Genomic DNA, 18,386 nt, shown 5'->3' on the forward strand with positions numbered 1-18,386 from the left:
GCAGACATTAAGCCCAGGGAGCTTTATGTGTCCTGTGGCTAGTTCTGCACTGAATACTGCTCCTGGCCTTCTGGTCTATCCTGGCCTAAATTTGGTCCTAGAAATGTGAAGGAACTTGGATGCTTGAGAGGGAAGAGGTGCCAGGGGCAATTATTAACCTGCTTGGCATATCTGAGCAGGCATGCCTCTGCTCTCCTCCTTAATACCCGTGGCAATGTCACGGCCCCTGTTACATATGCCTCACCTCATTCTATCATCACAGACCTCAAAAAAGTCAAGCCCAAGCCCTAAGTTTTCTTTTCTTCAACCATGTTTAATCCTTCTTAAGGTCTCTTTGCAAAAATCTTCACTCACTACTCCTCTACCATTGGCCCAACCTCCTTTTTCTATTCTCAACTTTTCCTTCTTACCAATTACCTTCAATATGAGTGACTCCAAATTCATGTAGTCTAGAACCAAAATTTTCTACAATATTGAAAATGCATACAGAATGCATTTGTATTTCCTAAAATGCTGCTTTAAAGGGACTTACATGTTGGGGAAAGGGAGGCAATGAGGCATAATGTTTATGATCCTTATTCTAGGAGACATGGATGGGCACAAATCCCATTCTTCTCACCAGCTAGGAGAGGCAGCTTACAGGAGAAGTTAAGCTTATGGCTCAAAGCCACCTTCCTGGTTTGAGTCTGAGTTTTGTTGCTTCGTGGCTACATGTCTTTGGGCAAGTTGTTTAAGCTTTTAATGACTAATTGTGCCTTTTTAAGTAGAGAAAAAAATCATTTGTAACTCATAGAGTTGATGTGAGGATTAAGCGAAATCAACATTTTAAATATGGCTAACACATAGTGTACTCTTAATATCAATGAATTGTTATTATGTGATATTCTCATTTTACTGAAGAGAAAAATTAGACAAATGATACCTTCCTTAAAAGTTCATTTTGAGAATTAATGAAGATAATGCTTATAAACACCAAACACAGTGCCTGACACAGGAATGGTCTTAATACCCATTAGCATTTATCATCATCATTATATACACTTTCCCAAACTTTTCTACAAGTTTATCCCTTATGAATTCCACTTTTCCCTAAAGAGGAAAACTCTGAATGTTTGCATCATGTATTTCTTTGCTTGGTGTATTTGTGTGTACTTTCCTTGCATTGAGTTTCTAGAAGTGGAGACTTGGGACTTTAAGACGAGGGACCTGATTGCTTACACCCGATGAATGTCAGATAGTTTCCTGGTGAATTGATATGGCTCGAAATAACAATAAGTTCATGGTCTTCTCAGCAGTTTGTGCTAGGTGAGGAAGTGCAGTTCCTGAATGCCTATTTTTGCTGCCTTGTTACCAGGGGAGGCTCAGAGTACAAGCAATTAAGCGTGTCCAGCTAAGGCAGTGCTTCTTCTTCTTCTTCTTTTTTTTTTTTTTTTTTTTTTTGAGACGGAGTCTCTCTCTGTCACCCAGGCTGAAGTGCAGTGGTGCCATCTCAGGTCACTGGAAGCTCCGCCTCCCAGGTTCACGCCATTCTCCTGCCTCAGCCTCCCACGTAGATGGGACTATAGGCGCCCGCCACCATGCCCGGCTGATTTTTTGTATTTTTTTAGTAGAGACAGGGTTTCACCATGTTAGCCAGGATGGTCTTGATCTCCTGACCTCATGATCCGCCTGCCTCGGCTTCCCAAAGTGCTGGGATTACAGGCATGAGCCACTGCACCCAGCCAAGGCAGTGCTTCTTAACTGGGTGTGATTTTGCCAACCATCCCCACCAGGCGATATTTAGCAGTGCCTAGAGACATTTTTGGTTGCCACCACTGCGGGAGGGTTACTGCATCTGGTAGAGGCCAGGGATGCTGCTAAATATTCTGCAATGAGTAGGACATCTTCCACAACAAAGAATTATCCAGCTCAAAATGTCAACAGTGCCAACGTTGAAAAGCCCTAGGCTAACGCCATCGGCATGGCAGAAGGTGGGCAGCGGCTTCCCTCTGTGGGCTGGAGGAGGGCCTCAGGCCACAGCTCAGATTGTGGTGAAGAATGTTCTTCTTACCCTCAGCATCCAAGTTATTTTACTATACCTCTGGCCAGCTGAACAGCTTAATTTCCTCCCCTGTGGACCTAGGGACAGAGCAATTTTGAAGTACAAATCTCTTACCCCTATCATTTTGTCCCAAGGGGAGCCTAATCCTGAGTAGTGCTGGAACTCAGGAGAAATATTGAATAAAGATAATTAGGGTCTCTGGCCTTAGGAAGTTTACTGTCTGGTGAACTGCATATATTTATAAAAATCATTCTATTTGTAATCGATAGCTTAAGCAAATAAATACACACACACCTTCACAAACAAAGGCACCCTATCGGCTCGTATGTATCAAGAAACTACAAACCTGAGATGGAACTAAGAAATGGATTCAGATTTAAGGACCTTTAGCTGTGTCTAGTGGTCTATCTGTCTCTTAGTGCATTTCCCTGTTTGTGTGAACCTCTGACTCTCTGGATTCTCTAGATGTATGTGTGTGTGGGGAGGGGGGAGGGTGGTGAATGTATGTGAAGCTGCACACGTGCATGAACTGTCTCTGTCTCTGTTTGTTTCTCTATCTCTGTGTGTTTCTGTTTCTCTTTGTCTTTTGGCTATTGTCTTCATATTACCTCCTCTCTGTCTCTCTGTCATATTGTCATTTTTTTTCTCTCTGTATATGTACATCATTTTTATAGACCTGATATTCCTATCAGGCAAGGAGTATTTCTCCTGGTGACCAGATTTGAGAGACCATTCTTTCCTAACAGCTTCAGTAAGAGAAGTCTTGAGGGTGTCTTTTAAGTTGTGATCACCTGATCACCATAGCCAAGATGTCTCATGACCCTACTGGATCACGTGACATCCCAGGGCTTCAGAGGGATGGGCTGCTGTGATTGACCAGCCTGGCCAAAAGCACATAGCTGCAGTCAGGTAGACAGCTCCATAAAGGATGACAGGAAAGCATACTGAGCAGACCCAAAGCACAGGTGTCCATTCTAGTGAGCCAAAACCAACTCAAGAGAACAGCTTAATAATGCAAGTGCTGGAGGATGTGTGATCCACATTCTGGGTTCTCTAGAATTGTAAAGGAGAGAGATCAGTATGAGCTGGCGTGACCAGGGAAGGTTTCCAGGAGAACTTGATTCTTGCTTTCAACCTTGAAAGATGTGTGAGATTTTAACTAGATGGAAGGAAGTGAGCCTTCCTGTTGAGTGAAGAGTTTCTTTGCTTGTTTTATTGGTTTGGTTGCCTTGTTTTAAGCTCCCAACAGGCAGACTTTTCTTTCTTTGTTTTTTTTTTTTTTTTTTGAGACGGAGTCTCGCTCTGTCGCCCAGGCTGGAGTGCAGTGGCCGGATCTCAGCTCACTGCAAGCTCCGCCTCCCGGGTTTACGCCATTCTCCTGCCTCAGCCTCCCGAGTAGCTGGGACTACAGACGCTCGCCACCTCGCCCGGCTATTTTTTTGTATTTTTTACTAGAGACGGGGTTTCACCGGGTTAGCCAGGATGGTCTTGATCTCCTGACCTCGTGATCCGCCCGTCTCGGCCTCCCAAAGTGCTGGGATTACAGGCTTGAGCCACCGCGCCCGGCCTCTTTCTTTGTTAATAGAACATAGTATTTATTGACCACAGTCAGGCTTCTTCAGTATGGTGCCAGTTTTCTGAATGCTACTCTGTCAATGACCATGGGGAGAGAATGGAAGAATAACAACTGAGAAACTTCTAATCCTGAGAGTACCAGCGTGCTATAAAGAAACAGGGAGTTCCTTGTGGATTCTAGATATTAGACCTTTGTCAGATGGATAGATTGCAGAATTTTTCTCCCGTTTTGTAGGATGCCTGTTCACTCTGATGATAGTTTCTTTGGCTGCATAGAAGCTCTTTAGGTTAATTAGATCCCATTGGTCAATTTGGGTTTTTGTTGCAATTGCTTTTGGTGTTTTAGTCATGAAGTCTTTGTCCATGCCTATGTCCTGAATGGTATTGCCTAGATTTTCTTCTAGGGTTTTTTATGGTTTTAGGTTTTATGTTGAAGTCTTTAATTCATCTTGGGTTAGTTTTTGTATAAGGTGTAAGGAAGGGGTTCAGTTTCTGTTTCCTGTATATGGCTAGCCTGTTTTCCCAGCACCATTTATTAAATAGGGAATCCTTTCCCCATTGCTTGTTTTTGTCAGGTTTGTTGGAGATCAGATGGTTGTAGATGTGTGGTGTTATTTCTGAAGCCTCTCTTCTGTTCCATTGGTCTATATATCTGTTTTGGTACCAGTAGCATGCTGTTTGGTTACTGTAGCCTTGTAGTATAGTTTGATGTCAGGTATACCTATGTAACCAACCTGCACATTCTGCACATATATCTCAGAACTTAAAGTAAAAATTTTTTTAAAATTACCGTGGTCAAATACATTTGGGATACATTGGGTTAATAAAATGAGACATTTCTCTTCTGAAAAAAAAAAAAAAAGAAAAAAGCAGGGTGGCTTCAGACCAAAGAAAGTATTCATATAGTTCATTGTGGTACCCTCAGTCCTCTGTGTGTCTGGCCTCAAGTGTTTTACATTTAAATTTTGGCACTGTCACAGGTAGATCGGTTGTTTATTAGTTCAGTAAACACTTAAGTATCACCTAATATGTACTACACACATAGGTCCCAATGGTTCAAAAATAAATAAGACAGGATCCTACTTTAAAGTTTATAACCAAATAGAGAAGATACAGAAATGAATTAGCAGTTGCATACATGATTTGATTGTGTCATGCAAAGCAGTGGTCCTCAAACATGGCTGCACATGGAAATCACCTGCGACCTTTAAAAATACTGATGCCTTGGTCCCATCTGTAAAAGTTTTTATTTCATTGGTCTGGTGAAGAGGACCCAGGCATCTGTATATTTCAAAGTTACCCCCAGGGCTGTCATTAGCTGTAAAGTCTGAGAACCACTGGGATAAGGATGCTTTGGGAGCAGGGAAAGGGCTCTGCAGTGATACTAGGGAAGGAAGGACTGCTGGAGGGGCAAGGCCCAGTGAGCTTGGAAAGAGGAAAGAGAGTTCACTAGGGAAGGAGAGGGGCAGGGAGATGAGTGGATAAGGATGTTGGAGCTCTTCCTGCTGGAAGTCAAGAAGTCTCTCTAATTTTGGCCTAGTCCCTGTGTGGCCTTAGGCAGACATCCATTTTTTTCTGTGCCTCAATTTCTCCTTCAGTCAAGTGTGACTAATGATGTCTGCTCTCCTTACCTTAGGGGTTTGTTGTTAGGATCAAATGAGGTAAAGAAAAAGGAAATGATAGAATGTCAATGATCACTGGGAAAAATAACCCATTAGAGTGAAGCCTCATTCATTGAGCCTCTTTGAGGAAAGAAGTATTTTACATAAATGAACTTTCAGATAACTAAATTTTGACCTTTCAAGAAGTAATAATTTTATTTTATTTTATTTTATTTTATTTTTTTGTTTTTTTTTTTTTTTTGAGACGGAGTCTCGCTCTGTCGCCCGGGCTGGAGTGCAGTGGCCGGATCTCAGCTCACTGCAAGCTCCGCCTCCCGGGTTCACGCCATTCTCCTGCCTCAGCCTCCCGAGTAGCTGGGACTACAGGCGCCCGCCACCTCGCCCGGCTAGTTTTTTTTTTTTTTGTATTTTTTAGTAGAGACGGGGTTTCATCGTGTTCGCCAGGATGGTCTCGATCTCCTGACCTCGTGATCCGCCCGTCTCGGCCTCCCAAAGTGCTGGGATTACAGGCTTGAGCCACCGCGCCCGGCCAATAATTTTATTTTAACCAATAAAAATCATTTTAGTTTTTCTAAAACATAATACTTGCAGCTGAACTAATAATTTTATTTTAACCAATACAGATCATTTTAGTTTTTCTAAAACATACCACTTGCAGCCTTAATTTCTTAAACAGGGTACCCTGGATGCCATCAGCCCCTGTTTCTTTTCTTCTGTGCCTTCAGCCCCTCAACATAGATGTCAGCACTGAATTGTGCTGTGTTACAGTAATGCCCCCAGGGCTACTGAGAAGTGTAGGGATTTGTGGCATGGAAGATTGGGTTTTGAGTTCTTAGGTCTGTTTTTCACAAGTTTTCCATTTCTCTTGCTATCGAAGTATCAATTCTTGGTTCTCACCATTTTCAATTCTACTTTCCATTTCTAACTTGCTGCTGCTTCCCTATCAAAGACTGGAAAACCAGAATACAAATCTTAGAATAGTGTATAAAATCTGAGCCATTAGACTATAAGTAAGAGCCTGCCAGAGAGAGTGGATTGTGTGATCTTTAGTAAATGAGTTTTTAACATGTGTGTTGGCTCTTTTCAGTGGGCTTTCTGGGCCTTACTCTGGCCTGGGTCTCTAATTTAGGAAACAGCTGACTGGGCTTTATGTGTGAAAGGTCAGAGGTCTATGAGGATTATTTATAGGGATTCTTAGGCCTCCATCTTCTAGGTATTGGCCAGAGACCTTTAAGGTTTTCCACTTTGGTCACCAGGAGAATTTTGTCCTTGTCAGACCAGATTTTGAATGTATATTGCCAAACTTTTGTTATTTTCAAGGCAGGAATAAAGAAGGATACCTAGGATTAAACTCAGGAAGGAAGGAGTATCTTGAAGCAAACAGCCCAAACTGAGGCAATACCGTCTTCCCCATTGGGTAGAACAGGCAGGTAAAGTGGGAGGGCAGAGGAGGAGGAAGTGGTGGAAGGAGTCAAGAAGGTTAAGACAGAGGAGATAGATAGAAGACACTGGGGAAGAGAGAACATCTGGGAAGGTGCAACGTGGAGAAGGTCATGAGCAAGGTGTAGGCCAGCATGACTATGCACTCTGTATTCTTCTCTATTTTTTTTGAATCATTGACTCATTGACCATTCAGTACTCATGTCTTGTGACCCTTATAGGTGACAGTTCCTAGGAGCAGCCACACTGTGAGGACTGCCAGTGGCCACATTCTGCTGGTTCCCAGACTGCAGGATGGTCGTCTTTGAGAAAGTGGATTTCTGAGTAGCATTTGACCCTGAGTGCCTCCCACTTCGCTGTCTGGTATCGGTGTTGTCACTGAGCTTCTCTCTCTCTCTTCCTTTCCTAGGTCGGTGGCCGGATTGGATAAGGAGGCGGACCTGGTGCACATGGAGGTGCGGACCACGGACGGATGTAAGTTCTGCTACAGCCAGGCTAGGCCCAGGGAGATCTGCCTGCAGGTCTCTTTCCTCCCCCAGTTTGTGTTTTAATGACTTGAAAAGATAAAAAGCCCTGAGCTCCATTACAGCCATATCCATCCTTATTTCCCAGAGTAGGGGTGAGAAGTCCTTTCCTAAGGGAGACTTTTCATTGAAACAAACTCTCGGGAATGAATTTTCTGGGGATATGAGTTAATGTGATGAAATTGAGGCTCCTGTTTGTAATTTCTTTGGCATCTTCAGAGTAATTTGAAGAGGAATGTCCATAACTCATCATGGTATTTTACATTCATAAGGCAAATTGCAGGCACTGCCTGCTTCAGAGTATGAGCCCTTTATATAGGCAACCTTACCAAAAAATGTAATGGGGCAATTATTTGCAAAACTGTGTATTCATCCATTCGAGATATTTAGGGATGGCCTGCTATGTGTCAGACATGGTTCTAAGCCCTAGAGAGAGAGAGAGTGATGAGCAAGTTCTGTATTGTCCCTGCAAAAATGGGACTCTTCTAGCAGTGGAATTGCAAGATTTTAAACACATGACCCACTATGTACCTTGTGCAGCTGTGTACTTCTTACACAAAATTGGACTCAAAAAGCATCATTTTGTACCAATTTAAGCATTTTATTCTTCTCAGAGTTGTTTATACTTAAAGGGTTCTTCTCCATCCAGGAAAAATAAAATCAGCTTAAATAAAAATGTATAAAAATATAATTAGCATATCTTAGATTGAGAACAGAGCCAAATAATCTAATAGTGGTGATGCAGAAGTGCAGCAGAACAAGCACCTGCCTGTGAGTTGGGGTCCTGGGCTCTGTTACCCTCTAGCCTTGAGACCAGGAAAAACTCCTTAACCTCTCTGGGCTGTAACTTCCTCTATGACCCGAGAATACTCATCCTTGCCTGGAGTACCTCCCAGGATTATAGGTTAATCAAATAGAAGGTGAATATTAGAGAAACTAAAAAATGTTGTATAAATGGAAGGCGATTCTGTTTTGACCTGAGTCTGTTAAGTAAAACTGCACGTGCTTTCTGCAGGAGAAATCTACTGTTGGAGGCCAACCATAGATGCATGCCATAAACATGCATTTGGGGGAATATGTTTTATTTGATTTAGTTTTGTTTTTAAAAGAGTTAGAAGGTAATCAGAATTTGTTACTATATTTCTGCCACTCTAACCCCTCCCTCCCTCCTGCCCTCCCTCCCTCCTTCCTTCCCTCCTTCCTTTCCTTCTCCTCCTTCCTTCTCTTCCCTTCCCCCGCTTCCTTCCCTTCCCTTCCCTTCCTCCTTCCTTCCTCCCTCCCTCCCTCCTTCCCTTCCTCCCTCTTTCCTTCCATTCCTACTTCCCTCCCTTCCTGCTTCCTTCCTTTTCATCTCATTTGATCCTTGAATAGATGTAAATCTGTGAGACATCCAGGGATGACCTACACTCTTTTAAATATATTTTTTAACTGAATAGCTATTGGGAATTTAAGGAGATACTGTCACACACTTAAATTACTGATCATAAGGGTGGTAGTGTCTGTATTCAAAATTATATTATTCAATTCTTATGGCTGAGAAAGAAACTGGGAGAAGAATGAAATGTAGGGGTTTCAGGGAGCATAGAAGGACAGGAGGAGGACAGCAAATATCCAGTCTCAGAAAATGACCCACAGGCCAGTTTTCAGGACAACTCTCGCATGGGCTTTGCCTCCTAAGTCTACCTGTTTAGGCCCATATTTGTGATCTATCATGGTCATCGTATTTCGAAGTTGGAGGATGGTCTGAGTTCTGACCTGGTGTAGGAATCCCTTCTCCCAAACCTCTAACAGTACATTCTCAGGCTCCGTGAGCTCAGGCTTATGACACATTATTTTAGACACATTATTTTCTGATGCTGGACAGCTCCTTTAAAAAATGTAGTTTCTTACATTAAGCTAAAATTTATTTTCTGAAAGTTCAAGAATTCTGGTCCAAATTGGGATGAGGCCTATGGTGCAGGACTTCCGTGAAATTTTATGAGATTACAAATGCAGAACACATAGAACAGCTTCTGGCCTATTGCCAGAATTCAATAATTGAATAAAGGCAGGCAGAAATATAACAGGGATAAATGTCATGTGTTGTACTTAGGTTAAAGTATAGAATATATTAGTTCTGTTCCATCTTCTAGGTTTTTAATTTAATTTTATTTTTTCATTATAAATCCTCCCCTGGAATTCTAGGGTTTTTAAAATCAATTTTTAATAGTTAAAATAATGCTTTTTCAATCTAGTAAATTGCCCCTAACTCAACTTTATTTAGAAAGTGCACAGAGCAAAACTGCCTTGATCTGGGCATGTTTTATTTGCATATCCTAACAAAATGCATAATGTCTTTTCTTTGTGGTATGCAGTGAGTGCTGCCTCACACGTGTGCACACACACACACACATCTCTGCCATCGTTTGAGCATCATCAAAAATACAAAAATGTTTTATTTACTGTTTTTCCTGACATGGTAGTTTAACTCAGATTTGCCCAGATTCACATAGCTAGTTGGTAATAGGAAAAAAAGAAACAAACAAACAAAAAAACAAATTCGAACAAAAACCTCCGACTAGTGGGAAGGAAACTTCTGATAAAGAACATCTACAAAAGACCTAAAATTAACATCATCTTAATGGTGAGATACTGAATGCTTTCTCCCTGAGGAGCAGTAAAATGGCAGGAATATTTACTCCTAACACTTTTATTCAACACTATGCTGAAAGTCCTAGGCAGTGAAATAAAGCAAGAAAAATGAAATACAATTCATATAGATTGCAAAGAAGAAAATAAACCTTGTTACTCCCATTGACATGATTGCCTATGTAGAAAATCCCAAGGTATCCATAAGAAAATCTCCTAGAACTAATATGTGAGTTGAGCAAGGTTGCAGGATATAACCCATTCAGTGTAGAAAGGATATTATTTTCAATCAATGGTGTTGGATCAATTGGGCAGTCATCTGGGGAAAAATTAACTTCAACCTATGATTCACAACTTATACAATGATTCATAACTTATACAAAATTTAACTCCAAGTAGATCATAGATCTAAATATAAAACATAGAATTATAAAACTTTCAGAAGAAAACATAGGGGAAAATTTTTATGTCCTTGGGTTGGACAGAGTTTTTTTTTAAATCACACTAAGAGCAAAATTGATAAAATAAATAATTGATAAAGCTTCCTCAAAATTTACAACTTTTACTATTCAAAGATACTGTTAAGATACTGGGAGAAAATACATGCAAATCAATGTCCAACAGAGGACGTGTAGCCAGAACATATAAAGAATGCTTAAAACATAGCAATAAAAAACAGCTCATTAAAAAAAGTTCGAACAGATCATTTAGCAAAGAAAATATAAAGATTACAGATAAACACATGAAATAGTGCTGAACATTATTAGACACTAGGGAAATGCAAATTAAAACCATAGTGATATATCACTGTATATCTATTGTTATCACCAAAATAAACAGAAATGACAGTATCAAGTATGGCACAGATGTAAAGCAATAGAACTCTCATACATTGCTGGTGGGAATGCATAATAGTACAGCTACTCTGAAAAAATATTTTGGTAGTTTGTTATAAAGTTATACAATCTTATAACCCAGCAATCCCACTTCTGCTGAATATTTAGCCTAGAAAAATGAAAAATTTATATTCACATTAAAACCTGTTAGTGAATGTCTGTAGAGATTTATTAATAATCACCAAAAACTGGAAACAAATATTTTTGAATGGGTGAATGTATTAATAGGCTGTGACACTTCCACAAAATAGGATACTACTCGGTATTACTCATATTTGAAGCAACACATGAATTTTAAAGGTGCTATGTTGAGTAAAACAAGCTGTTCTCAAAAGGTTACATGCTGTATTATTCCATTTATATGTTCTTATGAGAAAGACAAACCATATAGATAGAGAATTTACTGGTGGCTCCCAGAGTGGAGAAAGTATTTGACATGAAAATCTGCATGAAATATTTTTTAGGATGATGTCATTGTTCTGTAACCTGATTGTGGTGGTGGTTACATAAGTCTATATATCTGTTCAAACTTACAGAACTCTATGCCAAAAACTCACTGTGTGTACATTGAAAAATATGTTTGTATTAAAATACTAAAATTAAAATTTTTGGTTAATGAAAGCTAGGAGGCATAGTTCCTGACTTCTAGTTCTACAGGAATTCCTGCTTCTTTTCTCATTCATTCATTTATTCATTTGCTTACTTATACTTTTACCCAATCAACATTTACTTAAAATCTATATATACTGGGCACTGAGGGGACACACAGGTGAATGTGATCTCATCCTTACCATCAAGGAGCTTCCAGACTTGTATTTGAATGATGGACAATGCAAATGATGGACAAGTATTACAATGTTGCTAGCACACTTTGACAAGGACTTTAATAGAGTTGGGAATATATTGTGTTGAATCGTAAATGAGATTGTGACTAATAACCTAAGCAAGTTAGGGGAACCATCTCAGAAATAGAGAATGTTTCATTTGGTACTAGGGCTTAGTAGGACATTATCTGAGCATTCTGGATAGGGAGAAGAACCTTGCAAGTTCCCAGAATCATGAGAGGTGGTATGTGCAAGGCTGTAAGTTATGACCTGGAAAAGAATGAATGGAGATAGGTTAGTGAAGCTGGGTTGAAGAGGACCTATGAGCGAACAGGTAGGTAGCTTCCTGAGCCACAGTTCATGCTGCACACCAAGGTGTCTTGGCCATCCTTGCCTGTTTATAATGATAAAGCTTCATGAAGCAATTATATTTCCCCTGGCTGCAGTCTCACATATGGATGGTACCTGTCAATCTCTGGTCACTTCACCTTCCTTTCTACCTGCCTCTTTTGTCTGCTTGTTTCACATTTAAGATACAGGAAGTGATAGATGAAAAACTAGGACTCATTTCAGCTCATTCAGACCCCAGCCTCCATCTCTGGAGCACAAGGCAGCTTTTGCTCTGTTTCCCTGGTCCCCAATCCAGACTAACGTGCCTCATAACTTAGGAATGATTCTGAGAAATAGAGAAGCCAACTGGCTTGTCTAGTGGCCCCAGGCAAGTGGTGGAGGAGCAGACTGTGACTGTGGTGGTGGAGCAGACCAGAGAGTAGCATCAGTGATGAGGCCAGGTCACATCCTGTACCCTGCTTCTCAGGTACTGTACTCTGAGCAGACAGACTTATCCAGTACCCTCAGCTCTGTGTCCAGGTGTTTTCTTGCCTGATGACACTGGACTTGCCAAGCTTGCCCGCACTATCTGCCCAGGCAGGTAGGTGGGCCTGGGAAAAGTGCTGAAATGAATGACTCTCCAAGCCCTGATAGAGGGTTACACTGCCCTGGGCTGAAGTGTGGGCACCAGCAGCTGTGAGATACCACTCTTTCTGCTCGATCTCCATGGGAACCACGTTTTCGATTTGTGTTTATCTTTTTGAGGAATAAAGAGATATGGTCTTTTAGCTATTCACAGGCAGGCAGACGTGGAGAGTAGAAACCTAAATTCTAATTCCAGTTTTTCCACTGAGAGGCTATGTGATCCAGGGAAACAAGTAAACCTCTCTAGGTTCCTTTTTCCTAATTATAAAATGAAGCTGAATTAGTGATTTATTTATTCATTCAGGGAACAGAAGCAAGATCTGCTCATGAAACACCAATTAAATATTGCTCTATGTAGTTCCCAGAGTAAGACGAGGATACTGGCATCTGTGCAAATATTAATATAGAAATTTGTGCTTTTCTTATATTTGCTCATTGGCTCACAATTCACTCCACTGTAATGGAACACTCTTCAAGCATAGAAGACAAGTGGTCCTCAAACCAAGCATTATAATCACCTCATGAATAAACACACACACACACACACACACAAACCCCTACCTGGGTCCCACCACAAATCAATGAATGAAGTATCTCCTGGGAAAGGTCCCGGGCATTGGCCTTTTATAAAGCTGTCCTGCTGATTTTAGGACATGTAGGATTGAGAACCAATGCACTAGATCTGAGCTGGTTGAACTTTAACATGCATGTACACCATCTGGAGAGCTTGTTAAAATATATACTCACCATTTCTGACAAGCTCTCAGCTGCTGCTTCTGGTCTGGGGACTGTACTTTGATTAACACTGAACTGCACTGAGCTGCAGGGTATATACAGATAAAAAGGACACAATCAGCACCAAGTAGCTCGCAGGCTAATGGGAGAGGCAGATATGCACACAGATCATTGTTGCAACACATTATGCTAAAGGCTACGGAGACTCTGCTGTAAGTATCATGGACAAAGTGCTGTGGGGACCAAAAGGAAGGGTTGCACAACTGCTGAGGAGTGGCAGAAGGCTGCACGGAAGAGGCCATAGCTAAGCCTCATCTTGTGGGATGAGTTGGATGAGTTTCTACCATCCAAAGGGATGGTAGAAATGGGGTGTGGGAAAGTTATGCTAGAGCTGTGCTGTCCAATATGGTAGTCATTTAGTCACAGTGGTTATTGAGTCCTTGAAATGTGCTGTCCGAATCAAGGTGTGCTTTAAGTGTAAAATACATACCGGGTTTCAAAGACTTATTATACTATGAATGAAAAATTGTTCCTTGATAATTTTTATATGATGACATGATGAAATGATAATATTTTGGGCTAAATAAAACATATAAATGAACTTCACTTTTCTATTTACTTTTAAAATATGATTACTGAAAAATGTAAAAGGTCATTTGTGGCTTTTTTGTATCTATTGGATGGTGCTGCTCTAGACTGAAGGGGCCCCAGAGAAGCAGCATAGAGCATGGACTTTTCAGTTGTGTGGTGTGACATTGACAATTCTGACTTTGAACTTAACTCCAACACTCTCAATCTAACCCAACATAAGCTGGTCTCTTTTTTTGTTTATATATTGGAATCTCTCCTCTGGCCTAGTCCTCGTCTCCCTCTATAGGAGTCAGACTTCCTGAATTAAGCTGAAAGCATTAAATTATTATTATTATATTTTTGCCCTGGCAAGGTTTAAGCAGGGCAAAGCCAACCAGTTTGGTTAACAACTGTGTGAATAATCCTATTTCTGCCATGAGATTCAGGATTCCAACGGCTTTTCCTCCCATTCACTTCTGGAATTCATCTTTCTCTGAATGTCCCTGCACATGCTTTCTCTCTGACACAGTTACTCAGTCACAGACCGACAGACAGAAGGACGCACACACCCTCCACGTAAGAGGAAATTGAGTGTCAATAGAGTATTAACTTGACATAAAAGTTGGAAAACTAACTCTGTCATTTGGACCTTGGACAAATTTCTTAGCCTTCCTGTGATCCCTCATCTAGTGTTTTACCTATGTGAAAATGCTAACAAGCGTAAGAAGTATTTTTATAATTTATTTTTTTCATCAGTTTACTAATGAAGATCTTATTATAGAGTAAAATTGACAACAGGGGAGATTTCAGTTCAATGAACAAAGCAGTAACAACAGAGAGTACCCAAAGATGACGTGGGCTGCTTTGTGAAGTAGTGAGCTCCTCTGCATGAAATTCCCAAGTATGGTGTCCCATGGCACACTGTGATAAGTGAACCTGAACATGGGCAAAACATTCGAAGCATCTAGACATTCTAGAAATGTGCAGAATCAAAACCTGTAGAACATATGCCACCATCCTTTGTCTTCCTCTCATCATCAACCCTCATTAAGCAATTACTGCACTTCTTCTAAGACAAGATAAAGCCTAATACTTCTTAACAGAGATTCCAGGCATACATAAGTAATCAAATGAGCTTGGCACACAGGTGAAACTATTAGCTTTGAAGACTAAACTCTAGGCTCTAGATACATATATTATTGGCTCTTTAAAAATATTGATTAATTCAATAACTTTGGAATTGTATGAACTCAGAGCTCTAGCAGCTCTTTAAGACTTCAGAGGCCAAAATGAGGACAAAGTGGGAGCTAAGGCAATGGGGCTGCAGACTGCTTGCCTTCTGTTCAATCATAGCAGGCACAGTAAAACTCACTTTATGGATGGAGATATAGGATTGTCTTTGATAGAAGGATTCCAGAATCAAAAAGTCAGAACATATAAGAGATTCCCACATTATATTACATTTTAAAAAGCATCAGATCATATAACAACTTGCCCAAGGTCAAGGTCACATAGACAGCCAGTGACAGGGAGTGACCCAGTATGTAGATTCTAGTCAGATACCTAGCCCAGTTTTTGTTCTCTGTTTAAAATACATAAAGGTTAGGATCACAGGTACTGGTGTAAAATCACCTGGGTTCAAATTCTAGCTCCGTCACTTCCTAGAGCTGTGGAACTTAGGTAAATTACTTAATCATCCTGTGCCTCAATTTCCTCTGCTATAACAGGGAAATGATAATAATTGTAACTCCCTGGGTTGTTGCAAGAATGAAATGAGTTAATGCATATAGTTCCTAGAACACCAAACAACGCAGAGTGAGCAGTCAAAAATGCTGCTATTGTCATTGTCATTGTCATCATCATCATCATCTTCATATAATCATCCTATTCGGGGTCAGTTTTAGCAGGGACAGTGGAAAGAGCCCTGAATGGGATGGTAGGACTGCTGAGATACTCAGTGTCACCATGGTTTCTAAATATCTGCAACTGCCAGATTGCCTCCTGTGCCATCAAGAAGACAGATAATGCTGGGTTTCTCCTATGGGAGATGAAAAGTGTCACCAAAGCTCAAAATCCATGAACTCAGTAGAAGGAATGGAAGCTCCCTTTTATTGTTTGTTGCCTTTGTTTGTTTTTAGAACCTATTATGCTTCAAGCTCTGTATTAGGTATTTGCAGCAATATTACTTCCTTCCTTGTCTTTACAGATAGGTTAGTTGCACTCCCCAGTCAAGAAAAAAGATGCTGATGGAAGCTAAATAACTTTTTAGAGTTACCTTGAATCTGCTTGTTTTCACTTATTTTCATTTGAGAGTTAATGTTACATAAAATAAACAGCTCGTGGGTATTTCTCTAAGAGAAGGCCTGAAGAGCTGAATTTGCTTTTTGTTCACAATTTTAATTCACTTTTTCAATTTCTGACAATAGGTATATTATTACCCAAAGGCATGGAAGTTGAGTACATCACAGAAAGTTTTTCTCTGAGATGACAGGAAGCTTGATGTCTAGGAAGTTTGAATGCTTAGTAATTCTCAAAGGCAAAACATAATCACAAGTCACCATGTAATTAACCATAACAAAATGTATAGGCTTTTAGTGACATTCAGTTCAGTTTAACCAACATTTTACTGAAGCTTTATAAAGTCAGCCCAGAAAGAGAAAAGTGACTACGATTTTATTTCTGCTGGTAAAGAGGTGATCCTTTTGGAAAGGTATGGCAGAACCAGAACTGGACTTTACAGTTACATTTGTTGATGTAGATGAGGGGCTTGTCTTGATGAATAGAGAAAGGCTGAGGCTGAGTCCCTGAGTCCGGAGAAACTTTGAGCAGAAATACAGCTTCTTAGGAAGAAAAGAAGGCTAAGGGTGTCAGATTGTCTCCATCTCTCCTCCCACATTCACCAGTTCTCTAAGCATCCTAAGGTATATTCATTTGTAAATGTCCCGTCTCCATCACTGGCATAGGAATCTTCTGAGGGCAAGAATCGGTCTTATGTTCTCTGCTTCCTGGAACTTCAGGATGTGTCTGACACCTGCAGCTTCTCTATACACCTTGAGCCAATACAAAAGGAATGAATCAGTCAGTGTGGGGCAGCCCTTCTCACCAATGAGATCCTTGGTCCCACGTCTGTAGGGTGAGAAGACATGGATGCTGGCTCCATTTAAATGATGTTACAACACTCAGTAGAAGGAATGGAAGCTCCCTTCCTAAAGGTCCTGCTAGCTGTAGAGCTAGTTTGAAATAGGAGTGCATATTTCCAAATAGCAGAATAATCTTCTATTCCTGGTGCAGGGAACAAAGCCTTTGACTTTTCATTTTTGTAAGTGGAGCAGTGACCACACTAGCTCTTAGGAATGTATTAGGAAGACATTTTGCATTGAGAAATATATTAAGCATGAAGATTAACCATTTAGGAAATCACTCTCTGGTTTTTACATAGGGATATCCAAATGAGATCTTTCGATTGTCTGTTCTTTCTAGTTTTTCATTTAAGGATGTTTCAAAGGAGAGGATAGAAAATAGAAGTTCAAGAATAAGAATTAATCGAAGTCAATTCATTAACATGCGATTACGTCACATATTTCATGAACTTTGCTTATGTAAAAGTCCCTGTGCATTTTTAACTGCCTCATTCAAGAATTTCCTTTCACATAGCACAATTTCACATCCAGGTTAAACTCAAGGGTTGCCTCCTCTTTGAAGTTCTCCTTGATTTGTCTAGCCCATATACTTTTGTTCTTGTCCAAACATCCATTGCACTTAAGGTAAACGATGATTTAAATTCAGAATATAACTTCACTGTAGAACCTGTGATATCATGGTCTTTCAATTCTCCACAACAAAATAGGACATTTATTATAACTTGAATCTACAAAAGATGCTGAGAGTTGGATTCCTTTCCCTTTCTCTTCATAATAAAAAATAACTAACATTTATTGATCTTTTAAAATGTATCCACAATGTGCTAAGCATTTTTCATGCAACATCTTATTTAATCCTGACGACAGTCCTCAGAGGCACACACTAAATTGTCTGTGCCTCACAGCTGAAAAGCCATGCTGCTACTTGGCCAAGGCCTGTCTGCACATAGTAAGTCCTGGATTTGATCTCAGCACTTTCTAGCTTCGGAGTCCTTGCTCTCAGAACCACTGGAGTATGCTCAAGAGATCTGGACCACTTTCATTTTATCTGGTGTCTGGTGTTATTAAAAAACAAATAAGAAGGCCACACTTATTGGAAGCCTATTTGGGGATTTTAAGTTATGTCATAAATACCTTTGTGAATTTCATCATAGAATCTCTATAACTGTGTTCAGCCTCATTTGGAGGTAATGTCTAGAGTTCTAATTTGAGACATTTTACATATGTGAGGTTTGAACCAAATGATATTCCCTGCTCACCCTTGACAGCCACAGTTCCTCCATAACCCTCAGTTACTTCTCTCTGACCACTAGGCCTGCCTGACAATTTGGTTTCCCTATGCCCCTACTTTGGTTCTCGCCTGGCAGAGGGCACGGTGGCACTTACCCAATCTCTATGTTTTGAAAAATAAAAGCA

At 40.4% G+C, this 18,386-nt stretch overlaps 1 protein-coding gene across 1 annotated transcript in view; it reads left to right on the plus strand.

The window, feature by feature from the left end:
* SORCS3 (sortilin related VPS10 domain containing receptor 3) overlaps window positions 1-18,386 on the plus strand; it is a 621,661-nt gene that overhangs the window by 431,151 nt on the left and 172,124 nt on the right. The window contains exon 6 of the mRNA XM_007964048.3: window positions 7,088-7,152. Within this exon, the coding sequence (XP_007962239.3) occupies window positions 7,088-7,152 (65 nt within the window). The remainder of the gene's footprint in view (window positions 1-7,087; window positions 7,153-18,386) is intronic.

Source organism: Chlorocebus sabaeus, chromosome 9 (genome assembly GCF_047675955.1).
Source record: "Chlorocebus sabaeus isolate Y175 chromosome 9, mChlSab1.0.hap1, whole genome shotgun sequence".
NCBI classification, from domain to species: Eukaryota; Metazoa; Chordata; class Mammalia; order Primates; family Cercopithecidae; genus Chlorocebus; species Chlorocebus sabaeus.